The sequence below is a fragment of the Nanorana parkeri genome, unplaced genomic scaffold (genome assembly GCF_000935625.1).
Source record: "Nanorana parkeri isolate BGI_ZX_2015 unplaced genomic scaffold, ASM93562v1 scaffold340, whole genome shotgun sequence".
Classification (NCBI taxonomy): domain Eukaryota; kingdom Metazoa; phylum Chordata; class Amphibia; order Anura; family Dicroglossidae; genus Nanorana; species Nanorana parkeri.
In genome coordinates, this window is record NW_017306608.1 from 64,063 (window position 1) to 91,428 (window position 27,366).

The window sequence follows — 27,366 nt, forward strand, 5'->3', positions numbered from 1 at the left end:
TCATGCTGCTACATACCAACCTGAACTTGCACATCCGTATAAATAACAACTGCATGCCCCTGAGTACAGACTGTCACTCCAGGGCAAAGGTTTCTGCATGGACGTGCACATCTGTGTGAATGAGATCTAAACAATGCATTAGTAACATGTAGGTAGATGGCAGGAACCAGTGATCGTTGTGGGGGACACAGAAGATTGACACTCCCAGCAGCATTTCCTCTTTAAAGCCCATCTGCAGGCAAATATTAACACCCTTTTCTGCCCCTGTCTGAGTACATCTTTAGTGCAGCAGCATTTGGCATTGTGGGTAGCAGGAGTGGTAAGAATATACTTTCTGCACTACAAGCACATTTAGGCTTGCAGCCCCAATGCTATTAGTGTAGTTTGCCATGGTCCTGCATCCAGTTCCCATAAAGAAGAACTGATTGTAAATGTACTCAAACACAGCACACCACTGCAGTATTATGACACATTCTTTATCTGTGTGGCTAGGGCGGTTCGATTTTTTAGTGACAATCCTTTTGAAGGGCAGTCTGTGTCTAGATCCTGTCAAAAATATGTTTAGCTCCGATAGTGTGAAGCAGGAATGCCAATTTTAAAACAATTTTGTTCCTGTTTTCTTTCTGTATAGCTTCCTGAAAAGCTTCTGTATTCTCAGGGATGTAATTGGATACAGCAATTTAGCTTTGGACACGAAAAGTATACAGGTCCAAAGGTATATGGAAAACTGCGAAGTTGTCTTGAAAGCTTCAAAAACCAGGTAAGCACTCTATTACAAACCTGATTTACTAGATATGATTACTGATGACAGTATGAAGTTACAACTTAAATTATACTAAAAGGTTTATTGAATAACAGCACGCAGAGAGCTATGCAAAATGCCGTAATCCATAGGGACTAAAGAGATTGCCATGTACAGTAGATAAGTCAAATAAGTGACTGGTGTCATTTGCCTTATTGAATAAGTCTGCTGGTTTATACATCTTTCCTTCTTTATTTTATGTTTTATGGGCTGTCAACTTTTTTTTTTTTTTCTTCATTCTATGTTTACTCAGCAGAGAGGCTGAAAGGAACAGTTCACTCACTCTGTCAGAGCACCTAGGAATGACCTTTAGAAGACCAGGGCCAACTGTCACCCTAGTTTGCGTTAGCAGTTCAATGTATAGACCCAAAGTGGGCAAATAGTAAGTGAACATTACAAATAAAAATACCCTGGCTATGCAGGGGTAGCAATATTGAGGACCTGACCAGATGGCGCTCCCAGCCAGTATGGCATTCTGGAAATGTTAGTTGTACAGAGGAATGTGACTATCAGTAGCATGATGCATGGGCAGCTGCATGATGCATGAGTCCCATCCTAGGCCACAGTCTGTAACCTATACTGAAATCTATCCCTGCTCCCCTTTTATGTCTTGGGCTGCATTACCCTTTTACCCTAAGAGTATATCTGTCTACTTTGTGAGAAGCTAAACTGTTTTGGTGTATTTTGAAGTGAAGCTAGACTGTTCTAAGCTAAGTGCACACGGATCACATTTTGGCCGATTCAACAGGAACTGGCAAAAATCCAAACCTTGGGTGGGCCTCCTCGCAAAATATCTCATTAGTTTGAATTTTGTCGAAAGAACATGCTGGGAAATTGTCGGCTGAACAGTGCTGGCAGCCAATCAGCCAACACTGTTGAGTTTTCTGACAGTGGCATAATGTACACAGCCAGAGATTCGTTCATCCACGCATTTAGCGTGGATGGAGGAATCTGTCCGATTTTTCCAGAAACCCATCTCTACGTGTGCGCCCAGCTTAAGTTGAGCATTCCAGCAGTGATCTAAAGGATCTCGGGGAGTGGGGCTCTTAACATAAGACATTTTTCCCTCCCCCAATGTTAAAGCACTTACCTTAAATGATGTCTCTTAATCGGATCTTCCTCTTCTTTGCTATCCTTTTCAGCCTTCTCTCCAGCGCTGCTGCGGGTCTCCACTCCAGCGCTGACTCCTCTGTCCTTGCTGGCACTTCCTGTCCCACGGTGTCTGCATGCGGGTGCACGCCGTCTATATACTTAACTTGTGTCTCTTCTCGTCTCCCGGTCGAAAATCTGAACTGCGCATGCGCCCGCCCCAAGATGCTTTGCGGCCGCCCGAGCATTTTCGGATTTCCGTACGGGAGCGTGCGGGACGAAGACAGGGGTAAGTTTAAACTTTTTAAAGTGTGTGTTTTTTTTTTCCCCCAACTTTTTGCATATATCTACTGCTTGCTAGCAGTAGATATATGAAAAAAAAGAGGGTTTAGAAACCCTTTAACCACTTAAAGGCCATAGTGTTTCACCCCCTTCCTAGGCTGTTTACATGCTAACAGTTTTCCCTCTCGTGTGCGGCGCTCAGCGCGCGCACGAGAGGGGGGGAGGGGCAGGACGTCTTAAGACGCCCATCCGCTCTGAGCAGACTTCCATCCGGCCGTTCACGAACGGCCATGGACGGAAGGTGGTTAATAAACAAAAAGCCACATAGCAAAAATGTGTGTTGAATGCTATACATTACAGTGAAATGGAACCTCATTGGTAACATTTATTAGACAACAATTAACATGGTCTCTTGTGACATTTTCCCTGACAGCAGCATTTTATTGCTGACAATCCAGAAAATGCCTTTTAAAAGGAATAAAACACAGATCAATAGAGAATGTTTTGCATTCTAATATTGATAGTGCTTTTTAAAAACTACCTTTGTCACATTTGGTTGTCTACACTTTATTGAAAATCTTACAGTATGGTTTTATTCAAAACTCACAAAGTAGGCACCGCTCATAGTCCTTGTCCTGTGGTCACACAGCCCCATCGCTCTTGTCGGTGCAGGCAAGAAAAGCACACTGCAGCTTGATACTGGTTCTCACAGAAATAATTGCCGCACGAACGACTGGTATCACAAGCTGGACAATGTTAATCTCCAAAGTCGTTGTGATATCAGTCTTTTGTGCAGCAATTGTTTCTGTGAAAACCAGTATGTCTTTATTGTTGGCTCTTTTGTTAATGATGTTCCTAAAAGCATTATTGAAGTTCTGTCGTAAGCTAGGAAAAGGAAATAATACATTTATTTTCCTCAGAACTGCATGAGTCATAAAATCTTTTGCATGATTTCTCCCTTGGCCTTACAGATTGGGCCATCATTAGCAACTAACTGGACAGTTGTGGACTGGTTTATAAGCTTCAGCTTTAAAAACCTAGAGGGATTCTAAGCCTTTCCTAGCTCTACCTACTTTCAGCTAGGATGGTGTGGGACTAAGCTCCCAACTTGTTTGTTCTATACAAACCTTTATCCGTGTAAGGATTTGCTTTCTAATTAGTGAAGCTCTCACACTGCCAAGGGATTTTATAACTAAACTTAGTTGCTTCCAGCGTGATGTAGGTACCACACCCTTATTAACTTAACAAAACAATAAGCTCAGTTTCCTAAGCAGCTTGAAATCTCACTTTAGAGTAGTAATTAGGTGTAGTCACCATTATCATTTTTGGGCAAGGTCTGATGTGCTGGCCCCCAGCCCAGTAGATAGGCAGGGACTTTTCAGTAAAGAGCCTAGTGCATTCAGCACAAGACTTAAAGGAGAACTATGGGGTTAGGGCTTTTCCCCATAGTTCTCCTAAGGGTAATGGGAGGACACAAACTAGCGTCCTCCCGTCACCCACAGCTCAGTATACTGCGAGCTACGGCTCGCGGTATACTGAGACGCCGCAGCCGGAACTGATCCCGACAATTATGTCTGGATCCACCCAGCTGCGTGAGTGACAGCTGGCTCTGCCTATCTAGAGGCAGAGCCAGCTGTACCCGCCCCCTTACTCGTCCGTTCCGCCAGTCAGCGCTGAAGGATTGGACAGGGGAGGGGGGAATCCAGTCCCTCCCCTGTCCCGACTCTGCCGGCACAGGATCGAGAAGTGAACGAGCGCCGGTATGTGTTTGCTCACTTCCCGATCTACTGAGCCGACGTGTGACAGTTTCATTGTCACAGGTCGGCTTGAACTAATGAGGTGAGTGAAAAGCACTCACCTCATAGTTCTCCTTTTAAAGTTGCCATCATGCCCCATACTTGGAGAACAGGCAGAGAATAGGCCCTGAGGCCTTTTTTTGTCCCCATTCCTCAAAATTCCAAAACATAGATGGATACTGGTTCTTCATCTAGAATACAGGAGCTAGCTGTAAGCAATCACTATTATATTAATGGTCACTTCTTCTAGAGTAGTTAATCAGACTGCAGATGGATTAGATTCTAATGAGCTAGCCAGCATTTTTCCCATAGATAAGATTAAGGAAAGTGTTTTGCATGCATAATTTATGGCAAAGACCTCTGCTAAGCTTGCACATTAAGGATAAACTTTGCCTGTAGTTTTAGAATGGTTTCTTGTATCTTGTAATAAAGGCCATCTACGTGAAAACTTATTGTCCTGCTGCAAGTGGTATTTTTAATAAGAACACTATACTGAGTTGGTTATACAACCATTTACTATGTGTACCCAACTGTCATGTCACAACATTTTTTTTCTTGCTGACGTGCTATTTTAATGGAATGAGCATGCTAAATGTTTTACATTGCAAATTACTGTATGTTGCGTTTTATATGACTTTGTTATGCTTGTACATTTGAATGGGAACCAGACTACCAGCCCATTAGTATGATTAACCTCTAGAATCGAGGAGAGGCAGCAGTGTCTCAACTCACTACTGACTGTATCTATATCCAGTAACTTCAGAATGTTTCTTCATTGTGAAGTAGCTATGTGTGAAATATGTATTAAAACAGCTGTCACTGAAGAGAAGTTAAACCAATTATTCCCTTTATTATTGCTCATTTACTTATTTCCTTTGTTTTAGTTAGTGAGAAAGAGGAAAAGAAGGAAAAAAATGCATTTTGACGTAATTTTTCCAAATTCAAACTTTTCTTTATTTCCCTAGCCTCCGATATTTCTGTAAAGATTTTTAATAAAGTCTCTGACTAAAAGAATATCACGCAAGTGTTATTGTTAAATAAAATTGCAGAGCCCCATATGTGGGAATAGCTGCAGTCATATGTCGGATATGGCCAGTAGAAAATAGTCCTTTCAAATGAAAGATGCCATAACACACTTGCTAACGACATCCTGAAAGTGTTAACAACCTAAAGGGTCACAGTTACATGGCATTTATTACCTTCAGATGATCCATATCTAGAAGGTGCTGATGAAAACAATTTTACCTAAAGTGTAGTGGCACAGCTTGGGAGTTTCCCTGTAAGCACAATGCACTAATCATTAACTGACATTGTAATGCTGTAAACAGGGGGGGAGAGTAGCAAATCCCTCTTGTTTATTTGTTTATTGTTTGTTTTATATTCTCTTATAACCACAAGGAGAGATAAACTTCTATTACACAAAGCCGTAATACATTAAAACCAGTCAAATCTACCATATTAAGTCGATGATAATGCAGAAACACCAATGCGTGTGTAGGAAGTTTAAGCAGCACAATATACACATTTTTGTCTGTCTATAAGCAGTGCAGTACAGTATAGTGCATGAACACTGATGTCTGGGTCAGGTACTTACCCATCCCAGTGTCTACAGTATCTCCAAGTCCCCAACCCAACCTGACTGGTTGTGCCAGTCCCTGATGTAGGCTGCTTCAAGGGGAGGAGAAAGAATTCACAGGTGCGTACTTCTAAAGGCATTCAGCTATGCTGTTACCCCTCTGACATCCAGCTAGTGATGCACAGGGGAAGGGGGTAATGTCTGTCCTGGTGGACTCCACCCAGCTACACGATTTAAGAGGCTCATACCCCTCCAAATTTATCAAAATGGAGCAGGCACAATTTGGAGCTGTTGCCAATGGAAGGCAATCAGTTTATATCTTCAATTTGTTTAGTTAAGGTTTGAAAATGAAGCTGATTGATTACAATCGGCAACTGCTCCATATTTTGTCTGCTCCAGATTTGATAAATTCCCCTTACAGTATATTTTCATGTATTACTGCAGGGTTTGTTACTTCCAGTTCCAAAGCTGCCACCATAATCTTCATGTCATGATTTACTCTAAGGTCCAGATCCTTTCCATGGCTAAAACCTTTACATTTCTTCTGTTACCCCTATGTTTTGTTGTTAAATTCTATAAAACTTATGTTTTATTACTATATATTTTTTTCACTTAACAAATTAATATGTAATACATTGTGCATCCTAAATGTGGGATTTTCAAAGATGTTTAAAAGTGGAGCAGTAATATTCTCCTTTCAGACATACTGTCTCTGATTGAAACCTTGGATTGAGCCATATAGAGGGAGGAGAAGCGAGGGGGATGATTGACTGCTCTGACTCTGTGTAAATTTCAGCTTGGACAAATTAACTATGTAAATAATAATAGGAGAAACTGTACATCATATGAAAAGTATTTCTCCTTTACTCCCTTTTTTTAAGAACAGTTTTGACCTCCCTAGTATGCACAATTAAATTGTAAAGTCAATCTGATAAAGTTTAACCATAAGCACGTATGCTTATGCTAGGTTACAATCTGGGACAGATCTAACGATGTCCATATTTGACCAAAAACAGCCTCTTTTCTTCCATACATTTCTGTTGGCCAATTATAGTGATATGCCAGTAGGAGTGTGTGAGCAAGCCCCAACACTGCCCTACTACTAGAATAACCTACAATTTGGGGCAAAGGGTAAGGAAATCTACTGCAGGTATGTACTGGCACCTTTGGGTGCCTGCTCTCCATACCGGTCAGCAACTTTTTCTTAAAGTGCATCTCCATGCACATTTTAAAAATTAACATGTCAGAGTTAATTTCAAGCATTCTTCAATCAAACTATCCCCTTCGTTTTTTGGTGCTTCCTATCCTTATGAAATTGCCTGTTGAGCCTGCGGACTGGTTGCTTGTTCCTTGATCTCTGGCAGAGGGCCAACTGAACTAGTTGTCCACTTCAGACATTACAGCAGCATTGTCAGCCATTTATGACAACTTCACCTCAGTGGCAGCAACTGATGGTGTAGCATGTTGGCGGTTCCTCCCAGGTAAAAGTGTTATGAGACAGGAACTGAAGTTCATCTAGGAAGAAATGCTCTTACTTCTGTGACATCAATGCCTCCTTAGTGCCTGACCACCAACCGCAGAGGAAGAAGGATGAAGGGAGGCTTTGCAGTTACATAAATACATTTCATATTTTGACTGTGAAGTTTCGCTATAAGTCTTATCATGTTCATAGGTTGTCTCCATTGATTTGAGCATGTGATGAAAATATTTTTTTAATGTTTTTTCTTAACATATTGTTATATTAACTTTACTAATACTGTTTTTTGTTCTTTTTTTTTGGCCTTCAAATTTAAAGTTGTCTTTGGTTTCTGTTTTTAGTGGACAGAATTTTACAATTGTAAAGATCGGGCTGAAAGAAACAGATTGTGCAAGTCCGTGTTCTCTGATGAAGACACAGAGCATAAACTGTATGAAGCATTAAAATTCGTTATGCTGTATTTGGTGATTGATGCTTATGAAAATATAAAGTCAGCACAACACTCTCCATGCTTCTTTCACTTCCTGTTCTCACGGGACATATCAGCCGACCCTCTGAGCTACATGATGAACCACTTGAATGCAGTGGGTGATGCATCTGGACTGGATCAGGTAGTTGCTTAATGCCATATGTTTCCATGTTTTCCACACACTGCACTATTCTCCAAGATCCAGTATGTGCAGATGACTAGAGCACTCGGAAGCAGATGTTACATTTGCCAATGTAGTGATCCTTTATGAGTAAGGCTTGTCTTCTCTATTTAGATGTGTAATTATAGTAGAGAAGTTATTCCTTCATTCAGGCTTACCAGTAACAACACATCCAGATAATACAAAAATACAGGTATTTCCTGACCAATACATACTTACTGTCCCTCACCTAAATAATAAAGTTATTCTACAACATTAATTTACCAGAGTGCAAGCACCTACAAATATACATGTTGTACAAATTAGATGCGTGGTCTCTTTCCTTATATAGTTATACTGTATATAGCCTGGTTGCAAATCATGTACATCCTTCAATATAATAATAAAGTGGCCTCTATTACCCACACATGTTAGGATGCCATCATAAAATGCATACCTTATAGAAAAGGTACACAGTGACCGTTTTGCCCCATTAATGTTCAGATTTGGGAGGCTGTTCAAAAATTGGACAATATAAAATATTTGTTTTACTGGTGCATTTTGTTTTGAAGTTTCTTTTAGATTCTCATTCACTAAATTCTAGTTTTAAAGGATAATTTTAGAACTTTTAGATATCCAACATATTAAATCCATAGTCAGGGTGGAACATGGTCACATGCTGCATTTTATCACAGCGCACTCTATGCTGCTGCAACCCATCGCACTGCAACCCATCGCACTGCACTGCCATTCGGGGACATTTAAAGAGTGTACTCATTATACACTTCCCCATAGTTAGAGTTGTCATGTGAGACTGCAACTGTCATGCGTTGGCTCTATAGCTCAAGAACTGGGCGATCACAAATTAAATTCAGCTCTAAATTCACGATTTTCTCCCTGCAGAGAGCAGTGACTCATTTTCATGCTCCCCACAGGGAATTCCCTCTCCCTTCTCCATTCCACCAGCGCTGACTAGAGGGACAGACAGAGGAGGGGGTGGGCACAGCTGGCTCTGGCTTTAGAGAGGCAGAGTCAGCTGTTAATCAGGCAGCGGGGTGGAGCCCGACAATATTGTTGCAACCTTTCCCAGCTGCAGCGCTGTCCGCATATAGCAGGCTTTTTCCCATTTTTTTTTTAGAGGGTTACCTCTAAACTAAGGGATTATATGATACAGTATTAACATTTTTTTCTTTCTTTATTAAGGCTGATATATGTTTGGTGGGCTATGCTCTTGAAGTCAAGATAAAATTATTTCGGTTGGCTAAATTCAATACTGAAGACTTTGAAATGTATTACCCTGAGGATTACAAGAGAGACTGGAATGAGATAAGTCTCATGACTGATGATGACCAACACTATATCATACCAATCAAAGCCATATGATTAGACTGGCGCTCATCTGCCAAAGAACACCTTTTCTATGTGTGCAGGAAAACCTATTTCTCTGGAAGCTACCCTGTGAAATATCCATAAAGCTGAATTCACGTATGTGAAGAGATGTACTAACTAGCTGATGGTCACATATGATGTCTCAGCAAAAACCGTGAGGCTGGGTTCATCCGATTGTCTAAGTGGATTTTATAATAACCTTTTCTCTAATTTTACAAATATGTAAATAATTATAATGTAAATAAGGAACTAAAGGTTTTGTTTTACATTACCTGCATTTGTTGTACACAAGATCTTAAGGTTGCAGGATAGTGGGGAATTGGCATTGAACAATGAGACCCTCCAAAGAAGTTTTTTATCGGTCAACATTCACTGTTGAGTGCATCTCAGGCAATTTCACTATAAATTACTGTTGAAGCAGTAATTTGAAACACTAATTTTTTTTTACTTTTCCTTATAACCAACGTTAAAAAGAAGAAATATACCCATTTGATCATCAGTAATGCTGGTCGATCATGTTCTTTAGCAATGGGACCTACCATTTGCTAACTAAAGTAACAGGAGGCCACAAATGCTTTAATGGAGCAGTACTCCGTTAAGTAGAAGAAAAAAAAGTATATTGCATCTTTTCACACAACGAATTGTTCCAAATTGCATAGTTGCTGTTCTCTGTTAAGCACTCAGAAATGGCACTATGAATCTAAGAAGTAAAATTGATTTCTGTAGTGCTAAAGAATGGAGAATTGGAAACTGGTCAGTACTGAATTGTAAAAAGCATTCCTAACATCATATAAAAAAATAATTCCTAACATCATAGGAAAAAGCATTCCTAACATCATAGGGGAAAAAAAAGGAATTAAAGGCGCACAGACTGGGTGAACAACATTGACATCTACAGGCAGAATTGAGTTTTGCTTATTGTGTTTTTGCAGTTTACATTTTATACTTGTTCTTTTGTTGTCCTTCTAACAGGTTTGTGTATGACTAGTAGCAAATGAGGTCTCTGGGCTACTGGACATTTACGGGTGGTTGATTTTGGCTGTTTATAACTGTCGACATTCACTTCTGAACATTGTTAAAATAAATTGTTTTTTAAACCAGGGATGGGCAACATCAACACTCCAGCTGTGGTGAGTTCCATGAGGCATTGCAGGCAAGACTCTGAGCATCACATGCATGATTCCCAGCGGCAGAGGCATGATACGATTTGTAGGGCTGCAGAGCCAAGATTGCCACAGAGGGTCACATAAAGCCCTTTTGTAATTTTTGTGTGACCTCAACAGTCTGCAGTGGGGGCTTTGGTTTGCAAAGGGTTCTTGGCAGTGATCTCTACTGGTAATTACTACTGTAATATGTCCCTAGATTCTCCTGGTGTCTATCTCCACAGTCTCCGACCATCATTTCCTCTAATATGTCTGCTGTCTCTGACAGTCTTCTCTGGTATTATATATACTAAAGATTCTTTGCTGCCCTTTTTTAATGTCAGGGGCTCCGACATGAAAAGCATGGGACTAGCCCTATTTATTCATTACATATGAAAATATGTGATCCGCTTCCTTGGCTTGGTTACACAATGGATCTTGGCAACAGAAGTTTTTATCCCCACGTTTTACACAAAATGTTTGAATTTTATTGATTAGTTTAAAATGAATGTATAGTCTTCTCAGGTACATACATGTAAATAAGAATGGCTTAATGTAAATAATCTAATGAACGTATATGCCCGTTTAAAAAAAATATTGTTTGTGTGTATGGTATGTAGATATTTATGTATATATGGGTATATGGGTGCAGCCATGTTTGTTCATTACTTGTGCAGGATCTGCTTTCTTCTTTTGGAGTGCTATACAGTGGTTGTGCTTTCTCGTACAATGCAAATCTGTAAAATAAAAAAGCACGTTGTATGTGGCTAATCTCTTTATTTCAACAACTATTAAGCAGTTAGTCATCAGAGTTATTAAATATGACAATCCACACAGCATCAGTTGGCTGAGCGACAAATCTCTACATTTAAAGCAATGACAAAAAGAAGGAACAGCAAGCTCGTAAAATATGAAAATGACATGAACATTTAAATTTAAGTAAATATGTCAGAAATCATTACATTATCCTTTCCCTTTAAAGTCACCCATGGAAGCATCACAATGGCTGTAGGACTTGCGAGCAGTTTAGGATTTAAACATTTTATTTATTTGTATAGCTAATATAGTGCAACTTTAGGGGCTGGGTAATTCAGGGAGCAAGGGTACATTTGGATGGGACCACCAGAGGCATAGCAAATGTGGTGTAAATATTAAGTGTGTGGTTTTCTTCGTCGCCTATAGCAACCAATTAGAAACCTTTTTTTTATTTTATTGTCAATTATGCACTGAAGTGACAATTGGAAGCTGGTTGGTGCTATAAACAACAACCAAATGATTCTGGTTGGAAATTGTATGGAATAATTCATATTTATGAGCTTTTATTTTTTTTAATTTTTTTTAGTTATGGATAAAATAAAGAAAATGTACAGCCTTTATCATGATTTTATTGCAGTCAGTGTCTCCCTATGGGGAAATGTTTGCTTATTTCATGTGTTCTCACAGGGGAATCTCTCAAAAACTTGCAGAGACTCTAACATTTCTACTCTAATAAAATCAAAGAGTAAAAAATAAAGCCGGGCTACAGGCAAACAGTTAAATACAGCCCCCTCACTTTCTAAACAGATTGTTAGATATGCTGTAATTAAGAATATCAGATGCAGGTCTTTGGCAGAATCAACACTATAATTGCATTAGTGGTGGCTCTGTTATAGGTTGCATATGTGGTAATGTAGCTATAATTAACGGACATCTGCAGTATATGATGTATGTATAGAATATGTATTTGTTATAATCTTTGGCTATTGCAGGCAATGGTCAAATAATCACAGAAAAGATCAGTTTACCTGCAAGTTTGCAGTTTGGGGAGGACCAGGAGGGAACAGATTGGACTGTTTCAAAAAGATGTCTGTGATTCTGTAAACGTTAAAAAAAAGGGGGCAAAATGTTAGTAAAAAATCATAATGGTAAGTGAAAAATGCAAATGGTGTCCCCCGGTAAAGGAGAATGTTACCCAATAGTGGTGGGCATATGCTCCAAAGATGCCACTTCATAAAAAGTCACTGCAATGTCTCCCAGCTGGTTGGTTTCTTCAGCTGGCCATGAAAGTAAAGGAGAGGCCATATATTTTGCATCACAATTGTGGACAGCCTCTCCAGAGGAATGAGTAACATTTTTGCACAGGTACAAAAGAACAAATGATCACTGGAAGAGTTTGCACTTGCAGTTCTGCAGCTTCCAGTAGGCCACACAGCAAAGATCTAACAGGAGAAAGGATATGTTAGTGTACATTTTGGAGAGAGGGGGTTGGTTAAAAGATAACTGTACAAAAAGTACTGTTATCCTTGAAAGTACAGCAATTATTTAACCACTGTCATAACATACACTAGCCGGGCAGGTTCAGTTTTTAAAAATGTCATTACAGTTTAGAAGACAGATGATAATCTCAGAAAAATACACTAGATTATAATTTGTTATGAATCGAAGTAGCAGTACATTTAAAGAAATTACAGCAATGAGCCGATAAAGGGTGATTTATCCACAAATATGAAGCTTAGTGAAACCAATCTGATCTGAATCGGTACTGATCGCTATGGAAAAGTCAAATAATCAGATCTAATACATTCCGCTTCAAATTGTCATCTTTAAATTTGCACAAGGATAATTGGATGGATCTAAGATATTGCATGCCCCTCATTGATCATTGCATGGAGCTCAGATACCATTCATTGTGTAACTTTAAGATATTATTGTATGCTCCTGACTGAAAATTATTGCATGGTCCTGATTTGGGCCTGCTGGGTAAGGGCTTAGTCAGGTAGGCTGTACACGATCCCATGATTTCTAACAGCAGCTCTGCTACTGGGTCTGTGTCTATATCTCTGGCTGCCCTATGTGAGCACTTTCACTTAAAGCGGACCTTTACTAAAAATCACATCAGCATGCAGCTCAGATGTAGCCCTGGCCTCACAGATGCATCCTGGGAAAGCTACATCACCAATGCCTTCCTGAGAAATCTGCAAAGTTTTGTGATATTTTTTCGAAAGGCATTTTTACCGCCTGATATGATGTATGCTGTCAGGAGGCTGGCCTTAGTGATATTGACCACCCTGAGAAGAATAAGCAGGAACAGAAACATAAGGTATGCAAAGAATAAAACGCCTGCGATTGTCTGTTTTGTAGATTGCTATAACTAAACATTTCTTTTGTTATCTTAAAAATGTCAAGTGTGAAGTTCCTCTTTAAGAGGTTGCTGGCACCTCTGCCAGATGAGGAGTTTTTAATCACAAATTCTGTATGCAGAGTGTTCCTGTTTTGTTGATTGTTTTAAGCAAATACATTTCCGAAATGCTAACATTCAAATATCTCTGTTCTTGTGATGTGTGGTAGATGCAGGTGAGTTAAACTGCAATTTAGAAAACATGACAAAAGAAAGTGACCACACAAATCTAAAACAATGTGAAAAATAAATAGTTAAAACTAGAGCTTCAGCTAAAGATTATTTTCAAAATCGATTAGTTAGCCGATTATTAAGTTCGATTAATCGGATAGAAAATTAAAATTAAAGTTTAAAAAAACGTCTCCATTGATGGGACTGCTAGTTTGTATTGCGATTGTCGTCCATCACAGGAGCAAACTTGGAGCGGTGGAAGTAAAAAAGAAAAAAAAAAGTGTGGTGTGCAATATAGTGAAATTAAAAGTGTAAAATTGAATGAATGCAGAATGGCACCGGCTATAGAGGACTACAAAACCCAGCAGTAATGCATTATAGGTGGCGGTATTCTGCATTGCGCTGTATAATGTACTATTGCTGGGTTTTGTAGTCCTCTATAGCTGGTGGTGTTCGGCATTGTGCAACTGGCCCTATCGTCTAACAAATAGACAATAGTATTCCTTTAAATAGGAAGACCTAGAAGTAAAAACATAACCTTGAGTTTTGGCTACTAGCAGAGTGAACTGTCATCTTTTGTAACATCATGTGTATTTTGTATGGATCTTCCTCAGAAATGGGTTCTGTCCCAATTGGAATATATGTATGTGGCACTAAAGGATTATGATAATAATTATTTATAATTATTAATAATTCTAATTATGGTTCTTTGCACACAGGATTTTCTTGCTCTGAGCACATCATATTATAATGCTGTTTGGTATAAAGATAAATATATTAAATTAATAAAATTACTTTGAGACTGCAGTAGTTAAAAAAAAAAATGGTTAGAGGAGAGTCAGAACCAGCCAGAGACTTCTGGTCAGGTAGAGTGAAGTTAGACTTAACTCATAGAATGCAGACAAGAGACACCAAAGGCAAAATCAATTAAGTTGATTTATTAATGTGGTAGAGCATTATTGCTCTAACTGAATTTTAACTTCGCTTAGTGAATAAGGTGAAGCTGTGTTCACTGTGAATAGCCAATTATTTTCAAGGAAACCTAAATAAACTTTTGGGAGCAAAAGAAAAAATGTAAACTGGTTTAAAAAAGGGATTATAGGCCACCAAAAAAAAAAGAACTGGTTGAAGCAGGATTAGCTCCTGGCCAGCTAAAAATATGCCTGTCAAAACGTTCTACTATTCCTAGCTCTGCACATTTTGCAATGTCAATTTTGCCTGTCAGTGACCAGGTGACTGAACAGGCACGTTAGAGGAAAGTATAGGCGGTGACACAGAGACATAAGAGTGTTAGCAATTCAGAACAGAACCTAGTAATTCATGTTTATACTGTATATGCCTCAAATAACTGGGGGAATTGTTATCTATTGTGCAGACATGTCTTCTTCAAGACTACTTATGTGAAATCTATAATGTTTTGCTCTGTTATGCCTACCACACATGCAGAGTCTGTAATTTCTTCCTAAGATGTGTGTTCTACATATGCAGAATCTGTAATTTTGTGGTCAGCTATGTCTTTGCCTTCTGTAGGTTCAGATTCTCTTGATGCACCTTCGGATATGCTTTCTACATCTGCAAAATGATTTTCAACATCTTCTGATACGCCTTCTACATCTAAGGGTGCCCACACACCTTATGATCGTACGATAATCGCGGGAAATCCCGCGATCGTACGATTATTGTAAGGTGTGTGGAAGCCGTGCGACCTCTACTACTGTAAGGTCGCACGACTTTAAACTCACGGACATGTTCGAAAACCTGTTCGGCGGGTTTGTGGCATGTCTGTACGATAACAGCCGTACGGGCCGTTGTGCGCAAGCGCACACTGCCCGTTCGGCATTGCGGTCATCGCAAGTACGATCTGCCTATGCAACACAGGCAGATTGTACGGTTTTTTTAAGTACCTTACAACCATCGCAAGACAAAGGTCTTGCGATGGTTGTAAGGTGTGTGCCCAGCCTTTGTCTAAGCCATTTGTAGCACCAGATCTTTTGTCCAGGACAACTACTAAATTATACTTGATGAAAGCATACGCTATCCAGCCATCATCAAATGCAACAAATGTGTTACCTTTCTAAGGGTTAAAGTCTACTTTCTCCCTATGCTGGGTGCTTGTGCAATTAAAGAAAGCTATTTTGCTTGTACAGCTTTCAGTACAAATAGAAGTCCATTCATTACTGGTTGGAAACTTAGAAATATACATGTATATGCACAGCCGGGAACACGAGGGATGTGCACAACATCCAGCAGCGTCAAATGCATATTTGTCTGTAGAAAACAGCATACATATGGAATCTCTTATTAGTAATGGCCTAAGAAATAAGTAAACAGAGAAAGTGCCTACCATGAGGTACTCCTGTACCATTTGGAACACATTGCTGATCCCTAGATTTGACAGTAAAGCTGCGAGTGATGCCAAAAATCAATATGAAACCTTGCTTCTTTTATTCCTGTTTCTGCAAATCTTTCAGGCCAGGTTTACACCTAGGCGATTGAGCTGTTGATCTATTTTCGCGTGTTTGTCGCATGTTACATAGTTACATAGTATTTGAGGTTGAATAAAGACATTAGTCCATCAAGTCCAACCTATTAGGATCTCATTCTAGGAGTACCTGTACCCCTGTATATTACGGTCCCTTAAGAAATCGTCCAAAAGTTTCTTGAACAATTCCACATTCTTTGCTGAAATCACTGTCTGTGGCAGTGAGTTCCAGACCCTAACTGATCTTACTGTGAAGAACCCCCTTCGCCCCTTGTGCTGGAATTTTTTTTCCACCAATTTTAGGTGGTGGCCTCTAGTTTTTGTAATGGAGTTAATTTTAAACAGTTTATCGCTAATGTTGCTGCCACCATTGAACATTTTGTACATGGAGATCATATCCCCCCTCAATCTCCTCACCTCCAATGTGAACATGTTTAAATTTAGTAGCCTTGTCTCGTAGCTCTGGTCCTCCATACCCCTAATTAGTTTGGTTGCCCTCCGCTGGACTTTTTCCAACTCAAGGACATCTTTTCTTAGTACTGGTGACCAGAACTGGACCGCGTACTCCAGATGAGGTCGAACCAATGATCTATAAAGTGGCAAAATTATAGACTTGTCCCTGCAATACATCCCCTTTTTAATACAGGACAAGACCCTGCTAGCTTTGTTTACAGCAGCCTGGCACTGCAAACTACCTTTCAGTTTGTGGTCTACAATGACCCCCAAATCCTTCTCCATTTCTGACTTCCCCAGCGGCATACCCATAATTGTATAACCCATTTGTTTATTTTTAATTCCAAAGTGCATTACTTTGCATTTATCGACATTAAACCTCATCTGCCACATTAATGCCCACTCCCCTATTTTATCCAGGTCCTCCTGTAATGTTATAGTGTCTAAGTCCGTGTCTATTACCCTCCCAAGGTGACTGAACAGGCACGTTAGAGGAAAGTATAGGCGGTGACACAGAGACATAAGAGTGTTAGCAATTCAGAACAGAACCTAGTAATTCATGTTTATACTGTATATGCCTCAAATAACTGGGGGAATTGTTATCTATTGTGCAGACATGTCTTCTTCAAGACTACTTATGTGAAATCTATAATGTTTTGCTCTGTTATGCCTACCACACATGCAGAGTCTGTAATTTCTTCCTAAGATGTGTGTTCTACATATGCAGAATCTGTAATTTTGTGGTCAGCTATGTCTTTGCCTTCTGTAGGTTCAGATTCTCTTGATGCACCTTCGGATATGCTTTCTACATCTGCAAAATGATTTTCAACATCTTCTGATACGCCTTCTACATCTAAGGGTGCCCACACACCTTATGATCGTACGATAATCGCGGGAAATCCCGCGATCGTACGATTATTGTAAGGTGTGTGGAAGCCGTGCGACCTCTACTACTGTAAGGTCGCACGACTTTAAACTCACGGACATGTTCGAAAACCTGTTCGGCGGGTTTGTGGCATGTCTGTACGATAACAGCCGTACGGGCCGTTGTGCGCAAGCGCACACTGCCCGTTCGGCATTGCGGTCATCGCAAGTACGATCTGCCTATGCAACACAGGCAGATTGTACGGTTTTTTTAAGTACCTTACAACCATCGCAAGACAAAGGTCTTGCGATGGTTGTAAGGTGTGTGCCCAGCCTTTGTCTAAGCCATTTGTAGCACCAGATCTTTTGTCCAGGACAACTACTAAATTATACTTGATGAAAGCATACGCTATCCAGCCATCATCAAATGCAACAAATGTGTTACCTTTCTAAGGGTTAAAGTCTACTTTCTCCCTATGCTGGGTGCTTGTGCAATTAAAGAAAGCTATTTTGCTTGTACAGCTTTCAGTACAAATAGAAGTCCATTCATTACTGGTTGGAAACTTAGAAATATACATGTATATGCACAGCCGGGAACACGAGGGATGTGCACAACATCCAGCAGCGTCAAATGCATATTTGTCTGTAGAAAACAGCATACATATGGAATCTCTTATTAGTAATGGCCTAAGAAATAAGTAAACAGAGAAAGTGCCTACCATGAGGTACTCCTGTACCATTTGGAACACATTGCTGATCCCTAGATTTGACAGTAAAGCTGCGAGTGATGCCAAAAATCAATATGAAACCTTGCTTCTTTTATTCCTGTTTCTGCAAATCTTTCAGGCCAGGTTTACACCTAGGCGATTGAGCTGTTGATCTATTTTCGCGTGTTTGTCGCATGTTACATAGTTACATAGTATTTGAGGTTGAATAAAGACATTAGTCCATCAAGTCCAACCAGTACCGTAGCATGATTAAAAAAAAAAAGTGCATGGAGAATGAGCCCCTTTCTAGACCCCTTGAATGCTTTCAAGTTCAGGTTTTCTATGTACTCAATGATCAGGTGAAAGAAACCTGAAGAAAAGTCCCCCCAAAAATGAAACATTGATCCATGACATGTCCTATTTCGACAACAAGTGATTTAGTCAGATGAAACAAAGAATTTATGCAATTCTATAGATGATGTCGCTGAGAACTCACCGATGAGAATAAATAGCACGTGAGAACTGTTCTCGCTATATGATTTTGTATGATCATGCATGCACTCAAGTGTCTTGTGAAAGAGTTTTTTTCAAAGTTAAAAATTGTAAAAAAAACAGAAGGTCCATTGGACAGAATCTTGTGTAATCCCTTATTTTACTGAACACAGAGATGGAGATCAGCAGTTTAGTTTATGATGACATCCTTGATAAATTTGCTGGTTCTTCTTTTGTTCTACAAAACATTCTTCTTTAAAGCTGGTCACAAAAACAATCAGCCATCCCAATCCCACCACCCCCTCCACTTAGAAGCATAGGATAGTCCTGTAAGGTGTCAGCAAAAAGTAAAATGAGGGGTTATAAAGCCTGTATACATGCACTGCTCATAACCTGAAAACGTAATTCAAAGGAGAACAACCACTGTGGATAGCGCAGGGAGAAAGTGACCAAAAAAATTGTATATAAAAAAAATTATTGATAAATTATTGGCAGATTCGAACAAAGCAGTGCGGTTAAGACCCACAATTCATGTTTGTTACATTTACTGCAAATGTGTATCGCAAAATGTAGGTATGCAATGTTCTTTCTAACTGCTTAAAGTTCTCCGTGAAAACATAACCTTAACCAGTTGACATCCGCGGTGTTAATCCCCCTTCCCATCCAGGCCATTTTTCAGTATTCAGCGCTGCGATACTTTGACTGACATTTATATGGGTCTGAAAAAACGAGCACATATAGACGATCGGCGGGCTATGGAGCTGCCGATCGTCTATATGTGAAACACCTGGTAACGGGGGTTTGCATTGGTCGGGTCTTTTCTGTCCGTGCGTGCCCGCTAGGGGGCGCGCGCGAGCAGAAAAAAAATGCCGTCTGGAGACGGCAACCCGCCAATGCTGAAGTGCCGTCCGTCCATTTTTTTACAATGGGCGGACGGCAAGTGGTTAAAGAGACCTGTGGTGCGGGGGGGGGAGGGGTGGAGCCCAAACCTTTAGGACCATTTTAGTAGTCCCTTGTTTGACCAAAGTATAAATATAATTTGGAGTGTGCTTGTTAAGTAGAATTGTATGGTATCTAAGAGCTTGTCTCGGTAGAAGGGTCCAATTTACCTCAGTTTAAATTCTCTAAGGGTACGTGTATGCTGTGTTTAAACACAGCCTGAATTTCTTTAATTTCCAAAAAGCAATAGTTTGTTTATTGCATTATACCACATGGTATATTGCACCATTTTTAAATGATGGATTCTGAGATATCCAAATCATTTGTAGTAACAAGATACCAGAATATAAATGTGTATTTTAGTTTCCACAGCTCATAAAAAGCCTTTCTGCAAGGCTGCCATATGTAATGGATGGAACTGAGAACGGATGGTATGGTTCCACTATTGTTTACATCCAGCACCGCAATGCTCCCTCTTCTACAGTGACATGACTTCCATGAGGTTGCCTCCCAGCCAGAAGATGGACACAGCCAGGAAATGGAAACTTTTAGAGGGTTACTCACTAAGGAGCTGAAGGATCAAGCTGTAGCTTCGGCTCACTTCGGCCGCCGGAGCTCCTTCAGTTTAGTGGAACCGAAGGGCTGCTGTACGGGCTATTCACTATAGCCCGTACAGCAGCCGAGCGCATATGCTTTGGCTTAGTTGAACAGTAGTCACAGCCGAAGCGGGGAGAACGGTCTGCCGAAGCAGACCATTTTCCCTGCAAATGACAACAACTGGAGGGCAGAATAATAAGCCAGTTAGGTTCTGTAACATTGCACAGTCAAATAAGGTGACGTTGCTGACAGAGGGAACAAAAAAAAAAACAAGCATTACATGTTCTTGATAAGAAATGGAGCTACTTCCCCACAGCTACTAATCGCTCTTAAACCTGTCTTGAACATTTGAATCTGAGTGGTGGCTGTGATGAAATGACTCCAATTCAATCAGACCCAGGCTTATGAAGTGGAACTTGACACTAGAAACACGTTTTTATTTGTAAAGATTCTTACCTGCCTATTCACAATGTACTCTGTGCTGCAAACGTGCAGCTCAGTGTACAATTTTGGGAGAGGCCAAGACTAAAGAACTCCTGGAGGTTGTTTTTTTAATGCGACACTCTGGCTTCATTTAGTAAAGAATAGTGCGGTCACAGATCTGCCTATGCTCCCTGTCAGGTGTGTCTGGATTACAAGACAGAATCAGACATCTTAAGGCTGGTAAGACCATGCATATATAGCTATTTCAGCTTTGTATTTAGCTTTTAGCCTGGAATACCACTTTAATGCCTCAAGATGGCAGTATTTTATTAATAATACTTTTAGGTAGTAGTAAGCAGTTTTGGGAAGTGCTCTCGATGAACACAGACGCCACACACCACAGTGCAAATTTGCAAGCATTGATTAACTCAGTTGCTGTACATAGTCTGAATGAACTGCTTATGCCTTGAAAATGAGAAAATAATTCACTCCTAGTACTTTCAGTTAAGCATTTTGCAGGTACATCTCATTACTCTAACAAGCATATACCCTAGAGTAATTGATTGTAGTCTGAAGCAATAGAAAAAAAAATTCAAAGAGATAGCACTGTCAAATGCTGTAAATGTGCTACACCAAGTCCCCACAGGGTCACGTGTACACAATGCACACCCTGTAAAAAAAGGTGACATTATACTTAACTTTCTGGCAGCCTGTGTTTAGAAATAGTGCATCTTGAATCCCTGTGGCCACTGCAGGTATTTCACATTTATGAGCATGTAGACCCACTTCACACTATGTTTCTTTTTTGTCAACCTGTACATTACTACAGAGGCGGCGTAACCTAAACTCGACCCACCTGGAAGGGTCAAATATTTTTAGCAGCCGAAGAGAGGCAAAGTAGCAGCTTTTCAACATATGGCCACAGGAAGGTAACTGTACTACCTCTTTTGGGGTGACGGTCCTTTTATATAAAAAAAAAAAAAACAGCCATTACATATGCATTAAAATTGTAATAAACTCTCAAACTTTTATTCAATAATGAATTTATATTATGATCAAACAAATATACATTGCCCAGCAAAGTATTGCTTTACATTTTGGCCCAAACATTTACAATCATCATGTTTCTGAACAGCTGCTTCAAATTCTCTCAGCTCAGCTACACTCAACTTCCTGTCCAGTACAAGATAACAAAGGACACAACAGGTTCCAGCAACTGTTCATCTACTAGCTTGGAGAAGGGAGGTGAGGGGGCCGGGCAGGGGGGAGTAGCTTGATTTGCTGTGTCTGTGTGTTTGAGGAGACACACACAGCTTACTAACACATACAAGGGTGACTGCATTGCACTCTGCTTGCGAAAGGAGCCACTCTAAAACAGGAAGTCAGGACCAGTGCTCAAGGAACCAGCTGATTCTGCAGGAAACTAAAACTTTTAAACATCAAGAAGCAGCATTCACTGTAAGTGATTTCATCAGCATTTGAAATAGCTTCAAATAATTTTGACTGTAATATCACTTCAAGGAAGAACTTAAAAAAAGTGGCTGGCTTAAAAAAATACCCCACCCACACACACTGCATTCCTATGGGGCTTGTTCACACCTGCTTGTTCGTATGCATGCACAAGAACGCAGGAAAAAGTACATGCACGATTTTCTAGCTGATTTCAGCGTGTTCTGTCCCCCAAAGGACTATAGTTGTAGTTGCAACGCCAGTCTATTAAAATCTGCACCTTTTCATGCGAACACGCGTTTTTGCACAGGTAAAAACATGCTGAATTCCAAACGCTGATGTGAATGGAGGCTCATTTGTAACATACCACCGTATTGATTAAGACTAAAAATAAACCTGTCTTGTGGGAAACATGGACTTTGGCATTGCTAACTTTGCTTTCTGAAAATGCTAGTTGTCTGGTTGTCAGACTAAAGCTGGCCATCCACCAGTAGAATATTGTTTAAAGAAATGTTTTTTGAAATGTTCATCAGATTTTCTAATAGTTAATGGTGAAGTGGTTTTCATTCATTCTAAAATTGAATTTTAAAACCAGATGACATTCTACAAGTCTTAATGGCCTTCTCAAATGTTCTGATGAGAGTTTTCATATCAATGTTCACACCAAAATCTACCAGTGCATGGCCAGCTTAAAGTTTACTAACACTTTTGTTGTCAAATTTGTTTGACTGCAAAAGTGGAACTAAACTTTAAGCTGGCCATACACTGGCCAACACATATAGGTTTGACAAACTTTATAAATACTATATGAACCAGCACCTACACTGGCCCACACATAAAGGTACTACAGGTTAATCATTATAAACATAGCATAAACCCCCTGCCTTAAAATTACATAGGGGGCAGCTAGGTAGGATTTTTAAGCAAGTGAAAAACACTTCAAACTGTAAGCAAAATGTTGTATTTTTTTTTTTTAATTTTTTAAGTTGGGAATGGGAACATGTAACAAATGAAAAAAAGGTGTTATCCCAATATGGCTGGAAAAGTGGAAATGCACATTAATCCTCTGGATTCTATAATTTGAATCACCAGCCGAGAACTCATATACAGCTAAGGATCAAAGCTTATGAATTAGCTTAACAGCCAAGCAATTAATAATTTTAGAAGGAGGTCAGCAATGGTAGGCTTCATGCTTCTAGCAGTTTTCCTTTTTATTACTGTAGTTGAATGACAAAAAAAAAACATTTTGATTAGCTGCTGTGGGTTACATTAAAACATTCAAAACCTGGAGGACATCTCTATAAATCAGCCCTAACCTGCAAGACTGAGATATGACTGTAGAAATATTTTTTAAAATCTGTGATTTACAGGGTGCCACACGTATTTTTGTAAAACAATTCAGCATCATAAGGGTGGAAAAGAAAAAGATGTTTTTTTCCCTTTTTCTTTAGTGTTGCTATGGAAACAACCAGTATTGCTAAGGAAGTGACGCTTTATCAGTTCAATAGGTACAGACGTGTTTTACATCAGGCAGTAGTATCGGACCATATTTGGTCAGAAGTGGTATGATTTACACTATTTCATCTGTGCAGCCACCTAGAATATCTGACTGCATGAGCAGGTCACTCATAATAAAAATGTAGCATGAATGCAGAAACACTGCCAGGTGAATTTCACATTTCATGATTTGATTGAACATAATCTGAAGTGTTATTTTGACATAACCTAGTTACTCCTGCCGATTAGATTATTTTGTGATTGTGATCAGTCTTGGTACATTTGGCACACAAAGGTAACCATGTAGTGATGATATGAAAAAAATAAGGATTTGTAGTCACCCTGCAAAGTGCTCATCACATTTGCAGGGTGACTACACCCTGCAAATGTGCAGTCAGGATCACAGGCATTTTGATGCAGTGATAGTACTGACAGATTGCAATTGCATGAATGAGGATAGATTGTAAAAACTGTATTTGCAGATCAAGTGTCATTAGAAAAATGTTGCAGAACCAAGTGTACCTGCAAAATATGCAAGTGACAAAGATTTACGCAGCTCTGTTTGCAAGGAAACTGACACTTCCAGGGGTGTTTGATCCCCCTGGGTGTATCACTGCTCTCACTGGTTCCTCCTGATGACTACTAAGAATGAGCTCAGATTCGGACCTAAAACAGTCTGAACCTGAGCTCATACGAACACAAAAGCTGCATGGGCCCACTCAGCATTTCCCACCCCACAGCTGACCATAAACAAATGGGTGGGATGCTTTTACTGATGTCATTTACCTTATGTAATTAAATAAAATGTAATTTACCTAATATAGCCATGTAGCCATATATATACACTGAGTGGCCAGATTATTATGACCACCCCATCAGTACTTCGTTGGGCCACCTTTTGCCTTCAATACTGCGGCGATTCTTCTTGGCATTGACTCCACGAGATGTTGAAAGGTGATGCGAGGAATCTGACACCATGCCTGATGAATAGCACTGTCCAGTTCTGTGAGATTTGATGGTTGTGGAACCAGCTGCCTGATGGCTCTTTCAACCTCGTCCCACAAATGCTCAATTGGATTGAGATCTGGTGATTGTGGGGGCCACCTAAGCAAGGTAAAGTCTCCCTCATGTTCTTGAAACCACTCCTGCACAATACGAGCACCGTGGCATGGCGCATTGTCTTGTTGGAAGAAGCCATCTCCATTGGGATACGCCATCAACATGATAGGATGAACTTGATCAGCAACGATACTTTGGTATGTTGTGCTATTCAGACGTTGTTCCACACAAATTAAAGGGCCCAAATCATGCCAGGAAAACATACCCCAAACCATAACACCGCCCCCACCAGCTTGAAGGGTTATACTCATGCATGTGGGGTGCATGCTTTCATGCTGTTTCCACCAAATTCTCACTCTGCCATCTGCATGATGCAACTGGAAACATGATTCATCGGACCACATTACTTGTTTCCAGTGCTCGACTGTCCAATCCTTGTGTTCCTGTGCGAATTGGAGACGTTTTATCTTGTTAACTGCAGACAGCAAAGGTGTTCGAACAGGCCTTCGGCTTCCATATCCCATACGATGCAGTGTACGGCAAACAGTTCAGAGATCACCTGAGAGGATCCCTGATTAAGATCTTCAGTAATTTGGTGCACTGTTGCCCTTCTGTTGTCTTGTACCAGTCTTGCCAACTCTCCGTTCTGCTCTAACATTGACTAGTCGCTAACGGCCACAATTCGCACGTTCAGACCCAGATTTTCGGCTGACAGTCCAGTCTTTAAACACTTTAACAACATCTGCTCTTGAACATTTAACAAATTCTGCTGTTTTGCTGATACTCGCTCCATGGCTCTGAGCACCAACAATCATCCCACGTTCAAAAGCTGTTAAATCGCGTTGTTTACCCATATCTTCAGAAAAAAATCACTACTACTGTCGTGGTAAACAACCTGCTTCCCTATTTCTAATGGTCTGGCCCTCTAGCAACTTCAGTGTGAAATTATAGCTAATTTGCCTACAAACGTCAGGTGGTCATAATAATCTGGCCACTCAGTGTATATCACACCTTTGCTTTGACTTTGATTGGATCAGGTTCTGTGTGTACCTGAGCTCATCCCTCCTGACCACCACATCAGTACTGTCTCCTGTAATTAGCAAAGGAACCAGTGAGATTTGTAGCTGACCGAGGAAATCGGCAATCCAGAAGTGCTGGTTTTTTGGTGGACTTCAGATGAATATTTCTATTGAACAGAGTGGCACTCTTGTGGTGAGGGCAGTGGAAAAAGTAAGTATGTACTTATACAATTTATGTTTATTTTTCAAGTGCATTTTGATTTGCAACTTTCTTTCCAAGGACAGGCTTGCTTCAGGATGTACCCTTTAATACATTTGCTTCATAAGCATGGACCAACCCTTAAGCTGGCCATACACCTTTCGATTATCGTTCGATTTCTTTTGCGCCCTCATCGAACCATTGTTCGATTTCTGCTCGAATACCCCATTATGCACAGACCAATGTCAATTTCGATTATCGTTCGTTAGCAATACTAACGCACTGAAATTCATTGATTGACAGAATGGATTTTTTTTGCGCATGTGCAGTGTTTGTCGCAATTTTTTTCATACATAAAACGCCACTAATCCATCGATTTTCGTACAACTCGAAAAAAGTTTTCCAGCCTGACCGATCGTGATAATTTGGCCAGGAGTATAGTAAAAAAAATGGTAGGGTTCCCATAAACTGATCGATTATTGTTTGAAAGACCAAAGACCCTGGGGGGCTTTCCTGCCCAGACAAAGGAGGTGAAAAGGGCTCTCAGTCGGCGGAAGAAGGACGATGGGATCCTTATTGGTAGGGCTTGGAGTGGGTAGAGGAGGCGAGGGAGTACAGATTGTTTTAGGATGTTGCACCGTCCCATCCAGGAGAAAGTGCCCTTGGACCAGGTCTTGAGATTGGAGGCAAGCAATGGAGGGAAGTTAAGGGAGTATATTTGGGAAGGGTGCCTCGGGAGGTGTACTCCCAGGTTTTTTCAGGGAAATCGGGGACCATTTGAAAGGGAAGTTGGTTAGCACCCTTTGCAGACGTGGTCCCGTGAGGGAGATGTGCATGGCGGACGATTTGTGGGAGTTAACCAGGAAATTAGAAAGTTCCCCGTATTTGGTAATTTCGGACAAGAGTAGCGGAAGGGAGACGTCAGGTGAAGTGAGGAAAAATAAAAGGTCATCTGCGAAAGCAGCCACCTTGTGTTGAGTGTGGCCCCTCTGGACACCTTTTATATCAGTGTTAGAGCGGATAGTTCGGAGGAATGGCTCCAGCGTGAGTCTCGCAGAAGGAGCGGAATACAGCAGGGGTCGAGGACAAAATTGAAATCCCCCCTAGAATGAGGAGTCCCTCTCGGAAGTCAGCCAGACGGGACAGGACACATGTCAGAAAGGTGATCTGGTCATGGTTAGGCAAGTCCAGGTTGGCTATGGTAACAGTTTGGGAGCCAACAGTTTGGGAGCCAAGCAGCCATGGGAGTGAACGGGAGAGAACTATACTAACGCCTCTAGAGCGTTTGTCGAGTGAGCTGCTGTGATAGACAGTGGAGTACCATTGTAATACAAAAATTAGGAACCATCACACGAACTGGGACACCACCCCTATATATGCAATATATATCAAAAAGAGGGGGAAAACAGTGGAATACCGTCGGACACCTAGCCGAGGTATATGGTCAGTCTTAAAGTGAGTCTCCTTTGACGGTGGAGATCTCGGAGGAGCATCGTGCGCTTTTCCGGGACATTGAGCCCTTTGGCATTGAGGGAGAGCACTTTGAAAGGGGGCATCTCCAAGGCTCAGAGGGGGTGGTAGAGGGAGGAAGGGAAGCGAGTAGAAAAAGGAGGGGGGGTGATGGGGAGAGGGTGGGATAAGAGGGAGAAAAAGCAAAAGGGGAAGGTGGGTATCGA

The 27,366-nt window shown here is 40.5% G+C and overlaps 1 protein-coding gene across 1 annotated transcript in view; it reads left to right on the plus strand.

The window, feature by feature from the left end:
- The window catches only part of FAM105A (family with sequence similarity 105 member A), a 42,062-nt gene extending 32,913 nt beyond the window's left edge, over positions 1–9,149 (plus strand). The window contains exons 6-8 of the mRNA XM_018558459.1: positions 632–760; positions 7,364–7,633; positions 8,855–9,149. Of these exons, the coding sequence (XP_018413961.1) occupies positions 632–760; positions 7,364–7,633; positions 8,855–9,034 (579 nt within the window). The 3' untranslated portion in view covers positions 9,035–9,149. The remainder of the gene's footprint in view (positions 1–631; positions 761–7,363; positions 7,634–8,854) is intronic.
- The last annotated feature ends 18,217 nt before the right edge of the window (positions 9,150–27,366 follow it).